Below are 10,098 nucleotides of genomic sequence, written 5' to 3'. Positions count from 1 at the left end.
AAGGGGAGACACTCCTGGGAGTGGAGCCACCCCTAAAAGTGGAGACCCTGCTGGGAGGGGAGATGCCCTTCTGGGAGGACAGATGCCCCCACACTAGGGGAGACAATTCCCTGGGATGGGGAGACACCCTGCTGGGAGGGGAGAAACTCCTGCTGGAAGGGGAGCATCCTAGGCAATCGGTGTAGATAGGTAATTGGGTCAGATCACGAAAATGAAGACCACCCCTGGGAGGTTGGAATGTTAATGCCTCCAGAGCCCTTGGATTATCAAGATTACCTGCTTATACTGTCCCTACCACAGATTGTTAATGAACACCCCCAGAGCAGACAGGGAGCTGCTAATTAATGCCAAGGTCTTGCCTGGGCACCAGAATCAAGAGCCACCACACAGCTTTGTAGGTTCAAACAGCAATTCTTTATTCCAGCTCTCACACCGCCTCCACACAGGTACAGGGGCAATCGCGTTCTGCCGTCTCCCGCACAATCCACCTACTCCACGAGGCTCTCTCCAAATCCCATTTTAATCTCACGAGAACTCAACGGGAGCAAGCAGCAGGAACACCCTAATCCCAGCAATAATCTTCAACCTCTAACTTCCCTAAAACCCATTATCTTAAACTAGCAACGCCTTAAACTCAAGGAACCGGTTACTTCCTCAAACCTGATCAGCTCTAAACCCAGATCCGCCTTGGTCCTTGAGCAAGGTCACCTTATTAAAGCATGCATGCAATGTCCCATCCAATGTCCTCTAAGCAGCATGGGGTACGCTTGGCAAGGAAATTTCAATGCTTCATTCCTACTTGGTAATGGCCCTCAGCAAATTAATGCCCCCTGGGCTGTTACCTGCCTGGATCACTCCATTTGGCCCTTCCCCCTGCTTCTCACCTTTTGGCCATCACACAGGTATCTCCTAAGCAAGAAGGAGAGAGATAAGGGGGAAGAAGATAGGAGAACAAAGAAAACCTAAGATGTATAAAAGGGGTAAGATGCTCCCACTTCTTGGGATACCAGGACAACAGCTATGCAGCTATGGCCTGTTTCTCTCTCCTGGGAGAAGTCTGTGTCACTGTTTTTTAAATAAAATTTGCTTTCTACCTTTGCCTCTGCATGCTTCTCTTATGTTCAAATTTAAACATTTGAGGAAGCAGAACTCGGTGACTGGTGGTATCAGGAATACAAGATTAAGAGAATAATTCTATAAAATGAGCCCTCTATACCGACCCCCACATGCTTTCTTTGCCCAAAAGCAATTTGCCTGCATCCCTGACTGGCCTAAGTGGCAGGCTATGTCATATTTTTCAGCAAACAACCTGTTATCTACAAGAAAATGCAGGACAGGAAACATTAAGAGGACTCCAAGTTACTTTGAATGGAGAGACCATTTGAATGGAGAGACCCTTTTAATTTGTGAGAGTGTATGGTTAAGAATCCAATTAGAATAATTCAGCATGGGCCAAGGTGACCTACAGTTGTCATGGCAGTGGAGACAAGTACCAGGTCACCCTGTTATCAATCAAAAGTGGATCTGGGTGGGACTCTCTAGGAATTTCCCTGGGATCTTCAATAAAACTGTGGACTGCAGGAGGGCAGCTGTTCCTCTCCTCTCTGAAAGGACCCACTTTTTCCCTTGAGAGTGTCCCCTTTTCTATCCCTTCAATAAACTCATTTCCATTACTCTGAGCGACACATCTGAAACCTTTCTGACTTGATGGCAAGAATCAGAGTTTGAATAGGGGTGGGAGGGAAAGGGAGGGGACTGTTCGACCAGGACGCAAGAAAAGACCACTGACTCCTGTTAGGTCGTGGTGGCGACTTAGAACAAAGCAGCGCAGGGAAAAGAACATCAATCAGATGCGGGTGGAAATGCCTGTCAGATCTCCTGACTAACGCCTGTCAATCAGCAGGACCCCCCCACCAATCCTGGAGTTCAGCCATCTCCCCTGACCAACTCCAAGGGGGCAAGAGACGTTGTGAATACCTTTTCCTGTCCCGAGCCCTTCCCTTCCTGCTGTAAGCCCCATAAAAGTCCGGTCCAGTCGAGGTTTCTCCTCAGACCCTTCTCCTGTGCCCGCTGTGGGTCTGATCGAGTTCCGCCCGGGAGTGATACCTCAATAAAGCCTGTTCAGCGGCCCTTTTAAACCCTTTGGTTGCTGCCAGCCCCACTTGATCTGACAACTGCAATTAAAATCGAGTCGCCTGTTTCTCAGATCCCAGTTCTGAAAGACTATGAACCTGATGCTTTAAACACTGTGCTGCTGGAGTGCATCGTATAAGAATTAAGAGCGACATAAATTTTAAACAAAATCACTTAATTTGGATTGCCCACGCCTTCCTCCGCCGAAAGCGTTTGTTATATACGGTATTCCAGGGCTCCTCGGGGAACTGCTAGACCCTTCTGCGGCGGAGGAGTTCCCACGCGGTTCCTAACCTACCTTCCTCCACGAGGGATTAGCGGCTGACGCCCTACTCCCTGAAGGCCTCGCCCCACCGCCGGCATGGCTGCAGGGCCCACTGGGTGACCAGAAGGTCCTGCTGCCTCCCAGCTGAACTCATGAAAAGCACCCCGTACTCAGGTACCCCAACGCCACTAGCGCCTTCCGGAGGGAAGCCGACCTTCGCTTCCGGTCCTGCCGCACTTCCGCCTTGCGAGCGATGCCACACTTCCGGCTTCCGGTCTGGGCGAGTTCCGCTTCCGGCCCAGCGGCCCGCACTCGCCCCCATGGCGGCAGCCCCGGCTCGGCGGGTGGAGCTGGGCTTCGCGGAGCCGGCGCCGGCGTGGAGGCTGCGCAGCGAGCAGTTCCCCAGCAAGGTGGGCGGGCGCCCGGCGTGGCTGGGCGAGGCCGCGCTGCCCGGGCCTGCGGCGCTGGGCTGCGCGCGCTGCGGCCGGCCGCTCGCCTTCCTGCTGCAGGTGTACGCGCCGCTGCCGGGCCGCGCCGACGCCTTCCACCGCTGCCTCTTCCTCTTCTGCTGCCGCGAGCCGCCTTGTTGCGCCGGCCTACGAGGTGCGGCGGGGCCCCGGCGCGAGTGGCGAAATTCTCCAGCTTTAAATGAATGCCTTTCTATAAATGAGTAAATCATTTTACAAGGCATATGGCATCGAGACTCATATGTTTGGATTACTGTTTTGTGTCGCTGGACGTTTTTATTCCTTTTCTCTTCATTCTTAGTTTTTAGGAATCAGCTACCCAGGAAAAATGAGTTTTACTCCTATGAGCCACCATCCGAGAACCCTTCCCCAGAAACAGAATCTGTGTGTCTCCAACTTAAGTCGGGCGCTCATCTCTGCAGGGTTTGTGGCTGTTTAGGCCCTAAAACGTGTTCCAGATGCCACCAAGCACACTATTGCAGTAAGGAGCATCAGACGCTAGACTGGAGGTTGGGGCACAAGCAGGCTTGTACCCAAGGTAAGTCCTTTTTTTTCTTTTTTAATCTGTTTCTTAGTTTCATCCAACACAAATATTTCCAGGTTACATTGGAAACCAGAATACAATTCAGAAACTTCATTGCTGGTAATAGGAATGTTTTCATAAGAGTGACAGTAAAGTCTTCATCAATGTTGTGTGACCAGCCTTGCTCTAATCACAATCTGTGATCCTAATCTAAAATACCAGCACTACATATATCAAAATTTAGTAGGGAAAACTGTTACTATGCAAAACATAATATAGTCACACATTATTTCAGTTAACAATAGGCAACCTGCAATAGTGATCCCTGAAGTCTACAGGAGCTTAATACTTTGCTTAGTGGTCAACACAAGACTCCTGTGTTTGGGGTGATGCTGGTGTAAATATGCCTACTGTGCTTCCAGTTGTGTAACAGCATTGCAGTGATCATGCACAGTACAGACTGCTTGATAACAAGTAACTGTTGTTTATGAGTTTACTTCTTATTGTCTTACAGCACACTCCTATTTAAAAAAGCAACTTACCATAAAACAGTATGCTGAGTTAGGCCAGCAGTAGCCTCATGTTCTTATGTTGTCATGACTTTTGACTGCATGATGAGGCTGTCAGCCGACTGACCTGCCCACCCAGGTTTGTGAGCACATCCTGTCCTGGCTTAACAATGAAATCACTCAAGGACATGAGGCGGTACTTTAGAAATGGAAAATGTATAGATTGTCTTCAAAAAAAATGGTTACTTATGATGTTGTTAATATTATTTGTCTTAGATCATTTGGACCATACAGTTCCAGACCACAACTTCCTTTTTCCTGAATTCGAAATTGTCATAGAAACAGAGGAGGAGATTGTGCCTGAAGTTGTGGAAAAGGAAGAAGACTTTGAGATCACAGGAAGCATGGGTAAGGAGTCGGCATGGGTACTCATGATAAAATATGGTAGAAAGGGCTCAGTACGTCAAGAAAAGTGGTCCTGAGAGGAACGGACTCTATTTGGAGACCATAAGCTGTCGAGTGAAAATACCCTTCCTGTACCTCCCTGGCGTGAGTCAGGTACCACAACAAAACCCTGGAATCCTAACTGCTCGGAAGGCTGAGGCAGGAAGACTGCAAGTTCAAGGATAGGCTCAGCAACTTAATGAAACCCTGTCTCAAAAAATAAAAAGGGCTGGGGATGTAGCTCAGTGGTAGAGCACCCCTGGATTTAATCCCCGATACTACAAAAAAAAAAAAAAAAAGATGCTGGGTGCTGGAAATTTGGAGGATTATCTTGGGTCCCAGATCTGTCCCCCAGATGGAGATAGTAAGAATACCTGGTGGTGTTTGGTTTCTCTTTCATCTTGCCAGCTTTACATGCATGCTCGTATCAGCTTCTCTGGAGTTCATTCTCTGGGTAGTGTCTGTGCTGATGAGTACCCAGCACTTACTCAGCTGAGGGACCATCTGTACACATTCTCAATGACATCCTGAAGCTGTCCCACATTGCTAGTGAGGAAGTTGAGGTTCTGAGTATAACATGCTCTGGTCAAAATAACTGATAGGTGTTATCATTCAAGCTGGAGCCTAGTTATTGCCAACTCTAAAACCTGAACTCTTATCCACTTCAACAGGATTACAGAAACTGAAACTAAGAATGTCAGCTTTCTGGTTTACAGTTCAGTCAGCTCATAGAGTCCAGAACTCTTATTGAGAGTCCTGCTTTGTGCTTTGCTTCTGCTGTTGAATACAGTGGGAAGCAGCAACCTCCAGTGTTGGGTTGTCTTGTGGAGGAGCCCAGATACTGCTTAGGGAGGTCAGGTTCCCTGTGACGACCAAAGCAAGTTCAGGTGCTGTGATGGTGTAGAAAAATGTGGGAGTGGGGGTGCATGTATTTGTATGTGTGTTCATTATTGCTTGTGGTTTTAGAAATATTAAACATTGAGTCATGAAAATGCTTTCCTTCAGGAAAATGGGAGGGGTGGAAGGCAAAGGCTGGGCTTGGCATCTTGTTTCATATAGCTGCCACTATATAAGGATCGCATGTAAGGATTTATATAACCATGAAGTGAAACTAAATTTTAAAAGTAGTCACTAATCAAAAATAAATGAATTAGTCTCATAACCACTCTAAAACTATTCTAAATTACTTAGAAACATAGTGGGGGTTTTGTTGTTGTTGTTTTGGTACTGTTGAGCTGAGAGCCTTGTGTGTGCCTGTCAAGTGTTTTATCACTGTGTTACATTCCTGGGAAACAGTGATTCAGCAGTACCTCCCTGATAGGATCTACCTCAATAGAGAAAAGACAGCTTTGGTGTTACTGTTACTTTGAGATGGTTGTGTATTAGGGAATAAAGCAGATGAGTCACCATGTTGGTCTGTTGGGCATGGAAGAAAGATGGAAAATGTAAGATTAAATGAACATCCTTTAGGTCTGAGTTTATACTGAAAGCATGGCTGTGAATTTCTGATTTATCTAATCTGCTACAAAGGCTTAGAAATAAAAACAATCAATTCAGTAGCAGTGGGAAGTCTTTTTTTTTAAGTATGTTTTTAGTTGTTGATGAACCTTTATTTATTTATATGTGGTGCTGAGAATCCAACTCAGTGCCTCATACATGCTAGGCAAACACTCTACCACTGAGCTATGACCCCAGCCCAGCAATAGGCATTCTTGATGCATAAATACTATTTCTCTTTAAAACAAACACTAGTTTCTTTGGACAAGTGGTTGGTTCCAGAATAGGGGAAAAAAGCACAAGATGCTAGGTTCAAATGGTGTTGGAACAGTTTTCCAGAGATCAAGGGAGCAAAGACTAATAGGGCCGTGTCAGAACTCAAGAACTAATGTGAAAAGGCTCCAAGTGGCACAGGATAATCTGAACATGCATAAGAATGCTAACCAGTATTAAAACACTTTGCATGGCTCAAGGATGATACTTTGGAATTTGTAAATAAAGGAAAATTTGTGTCTTTCAAGGGTGTGGGTAGCTGAAATATTCATAGTGAGATGTCTGGGGTTCATTCAGGGTAACTGAGTTGGGGCCTTGAAGTTTTAGTTGGCACTGATTCACTATAGTATTTCTAATTTTACACATGTTCAACCTTTTCCATAACAAAATGCAAAAAAAGAAAAAAAAAAGTGTCCCATGGGGGGATGTCATCCTGAACCTAGGTTTGGAGTTCCTTAGTGGAAGAGGTTGGCAGGAAGCCAGAGGGAACATCAGAATGTCATATAAGGTCACACTGAAGCTTTCTCCTACACTGGATGTAGGCTGCTCTGGTCCCTCCTTCCATCTTGCCAGTGAGTGCCACTAATTAGTGCTCTTGTGATGTTATTAGTGGTGAAGTGTTACTTCAGCCTATGTAAGTCAATATTGATCAGAGTGTTTTGATACATTACAGACAAAAGGTTGCCTTGGCAGCCACCAGTCTCAGGGTGGCTGGAATCCCAAGAATGAGTGTGCAACAGAAAATGGGTGTTGGGTGACTGGGTGTGTGTGCAAGGAGACTTGAGAGTAGCCATAAGGAGGGTGCACGTTGGTTAGGTGTCCTGTGTGTTGGGCAGGGTGCTTGGCTTGCGTCTATAATTTGGGAGCAGGCATAGTAATGATGTACTACTATATGAAGCACCTAGAAATAAGCACCAGTTTTAATGTGTGAGTTAACAGGGAAAGCTGTTCGTTAGAACTGGGTTCCCTTCACATGTGTGAATTGTTGCCATGTGGGATTTTTCCTGTTTCTGTAAAGTCACTGTGTTGCTTTTCCAGATGAAGCTCTTGAGGAAGAACTGGATTCCATGGCAAAGCATGAATCCAGGGAAGATAACATTTTCCAGAAGTTCAAAGCTCAGATAGCCCTTGAACCAGAGCAGGTAAAAGAGAATTTATACCTCTTCACTTCTGTTTTGTTTGGTGAGTGTGGTTCCTGAGAAGTGACTCCTAAGCTAGTCTCTTCCTTCAAAGTCCACAGACATCTTGCTACTGTGGTATTTGCACAGATGGGGCACATAGAAAGGTGCTTTTGCACTTATTCTCTACTTCACATTCCTGAATTCCTAAAGGTATACTGTTTATCACACAGGATTCATTTTCTAAAGAAAGCATCAGCCATGAGAGATGCAGTGTTGCCTAAGATACATGACATTTAGGCACCACTGGCTGTGTGCAAGCGCGCGCGCGTGCACACACACAAACACACACACAGCCAATTCTCCAACAGATAAACACTTTCCTCTATAACTTCCTTCCTTCACCACAAATACATACCTAAAATAACTCAGCTATATTCCTAAAAACCAGTCCCGGAATCAATTTATAGGAAGGATTTGACCTTGACCTATATTACAAACACCAAGAAGGTGGTTTTTAGCAATGATTCTGCTTTTAACAAGACAGCCACTTGATTGTTTTGGGAAGCTGATTTCAATGAATTTATTATAGGCACCGTGTTTCACTAGGTATTTGTCCTTTTGGAAATGCTTCAAGTTCCTTACATGTGTTTGAAGGTAAGTACCAACTCATTTTGTATAGGAAGGGGAGTCACACGCTTTAGTCCCTTCACAATGTACTTCCTAGATGAGGATTCTGATGGGCTAGGAAGAGAAGGCATCATGTAGGAAAGTAGCTTTGAGCCAGTTGAGGCAGCATTACCGTACACACCGTGAACTGCCTTTCAGGTCAGAGCCACATCACACACTGTGGAGCCTGTGCAGCCCCCTAGATGATAAATCAGAAATTTCTACCACTGGAAACCATTGGGTGAGGTGTTCCTGCTTGAATGTGGTCCTTGCTGATTTTAGATTCTCAGATACGGCAGGGGTACTGAGCCCATCTGGATTTCTGGTGAAAACATCCCTCAAGAGGAGGATATTCCCAACTGTCCCTGTGGTGCCAAGAGAATATTTGAATTCCAGGTATGGCCTTAAGTTAGGACTATTTAGTGTATAATCACCCTGCTTTGTTTTTGAACATTTAGAAACTTTACCAAAATAGCAGGTGCCCATGGGACAGTAGTAATACAGAAAGTGCCCTGTGGTGATGGGAGCAGATGGTGTTCTATGCCACGAGGCATCTTACTCACCCCCATGTCACCCTCCCCAGGTCATGCCACAGCTCCTGAACCACCTCAAGGCAGACAGACTGGGCAAGAGTGTTGATTGGGGCATCCTGGCTGTCTTCACCTGCGCCGAGAACTGTAGCTTGGGCACTGGCTACACAGAAGAATTTGTATGGAAGCAGGATGTAACAGATACACCTTAAAGACATCTTCAAGCCCTAAAAAAGGTTACTAACATCTTACGGCCTTGCAATTCCATCTCTGATTTTATCCCTAAGAAAGTAACTGTACCAGAGATGGAGGAACAAAGATGTGGCTTGGGGCCTTGTTTAGTGTTAAATATTTCTAAAACAATGTCCAGTAATGGAATTACGTGAATTTGGGTACATCCAAGTGAAAAGTTATTAATGATACACACTTAACACGGATACCAAATGAGCGGGAGGTCTAAATTAACACCAAGAGACCATTATATCATGATATGTGTTTTTGTAAAAATATTTATACATGTATATGTACAAAAATATAAATTTGAATATAAAGCTGCACACCAACTATGAACTGGTTTACCTATGAACAGTGGGACTAAGTGAAATAGTCTTTTTACTGTGTACTATTCTTGTATAATAAAATGGGTTTTGTGCCTTTTTAAGTCAAACCATCTCACTCAGAGCACTTTTCCACCTGTATTTGCAAAGGCAAAGAAAGTGTTAGGTAAAATTCTAATGGACTATTGTTTGAGGACAGTACACATTGAGATACCCAGGAACTAAAGCAGCAACAGAGCCTGAAAGGAAAGTGGCACCATCCAGGACTGACCTTTGTCAGCCAGGGGCCCTGCCTACAGAGAAGACAGACGCCATAGTCTGTCTTCATCAAGGAACTGGACAGAGTGCCTGCCTGCCAGGGAGCAGCCCAAGGCAAGCAATGGTTGGCTTCAAATGGGCCACGTTCTTTCTGGTCTATCTGTAGACAAGTAGCCAAGGCTGGTTTCATGCTCACATGTGACAGAAATACAAGCAAAGGGTATTCTATACACTGCTGCCTTTGGGCTGTAACCTGGTATGACCTATCAACACTAAGAATGTATAAATGACCTTCAACGTGGCAGTTCTCATCTGAGAGTTTTGTCCAAAACAGCAGCACTCCCTGAAGCCCTGTGTATAGCAGTGAGCTCTGGACACAACAGGAATGACCATGGTGCAACTAATGCAGGTTGGAGATGTGTTCAACAGACTGTAAAGGCACAAAACCAAACACATACCTTAATATATTTCTCCAAAAGTGGTATCATAGCACCCTCAAAGGACAGACTTGCAGAGGGCAAGGCTTGGAATATAGTTACCCCGGAGAAACAGGCAGAGGGGCAAGGAAGGGCAGACGTCTCTTTGATTACATTCCTTGAGCTGTGTGTGATGTATTTTTTACTATACATACTCTGGTTTACAAAAGGAAAAAAAAATACGTAATGAAACCCAAGAACTTATGTCCATCTGAAAAGAACAAATAAAAGCCTTTACTAGCTGGACGTGGTGTCACCCCACTGGCTCAGGAGGCTGCAGCAGGACTAGCACAAGTTCAAAGTCAGCCTTAGCAACCTAGCAAGACCCTGTCTCAAAATGAAAAATAAAAAGCCCTCAATAGAAACGATGCACCAAGCA

The 10,098-nt window shown here is 45.3% G+C and overlaps 1 protein-coding gene across 3 annotated transcripts; it reads left to right on the top strand.

The window, feature by feature from the left end:
- The first annotated feature begins 2,673 nt into the window (after positions 1-2,673).
- Positions 2,674-9,095, top strand: Pdcd2 (programmed cell death 2). 3 transcript variants are annotated; one of them, XM_078018653.1, is made up of 6 exons: positions 2,677-3,001; positions 3,167-3,403; positions 4,174-4,305; positions 7,150-7,253; positions 8,181-8,294; positions 8,482-9,095. In XM_078018653.1, the coding sequence occupies exons 1-6, from the start codon at positions 2,719-2,721 to the stop codon at positions 8,638-8,640; spliced, it is 1,029 nt and encodes a 342-aa protein (XP_077874779.1). In that variant the 5' UTR covers positions 2,677-2,718; the 3' UTR covers positions 8,641-9,095. The 3 variants fall into 3 exon arrangements, with proteins under 3 accessions (XP_077874781.1, XP_077874780.1, XP_077874779.1); XM_078018655.1 differs by lacking the exons at positions 8,181-8,294; positions 8,482-9,095 and adding an exon at positions 7,839-8,116 and having other exon boundaries at positions 2,674-3,001; XM_078018654.1 differs by lacking the exon at positions 8,181-8,294 and having other exon boundaries at positions 2,676-3,001.
- The last annotated feature ends 1,003 nt before the right edge of the window (positions 9,096-10,098 follow it).

Source organism: Ictidomys tridecemlineatus, chromosome 8 (assembly GCF_052094955.1).
Source record: "Ictidomys tridecemlineatus isolate mIctTri1 chromosome 8, mIctTri1.hap1, whole genome shotgun sequence".
Classification (NCBI taxonomy): domain Eukaryota; kingdom Metazoa; phylum Chordata; class Mammalia; order Rodentia; family Sciuridae; genus Ictidomys; species Ictidomys tridecemlineatus.
This window is presented reverse-complemented; position numbering and strand designations above follow the sequence as displayed.

Excerpts from the sequence above, each read along its gene's own strand:
- Pdcd2 (XM_078018653.1), top strand. The coding sequence starts at position 2,719 with ATGGCGGCAGCCCCGGCTCGGCGGGTGGAGCTGGGCTTCGCGGAGCCG. Across the intron at positions 3,002-3,166 it reads TTGTTGCGCCGGCCTACGAG|TTTTTAGGAATCAGCTACCC; the intron begins GTGCGGCGGGGC and ends CTTCATTCTTAG. Across the intron at positions 7,254-8,180 it reads TAGCCCTTGAACCAGAGCAG|ATTCTCAGATACGGCAGGGG; the intron begins GTAAAAGAGAAT and ends TGCTGATTTTAG.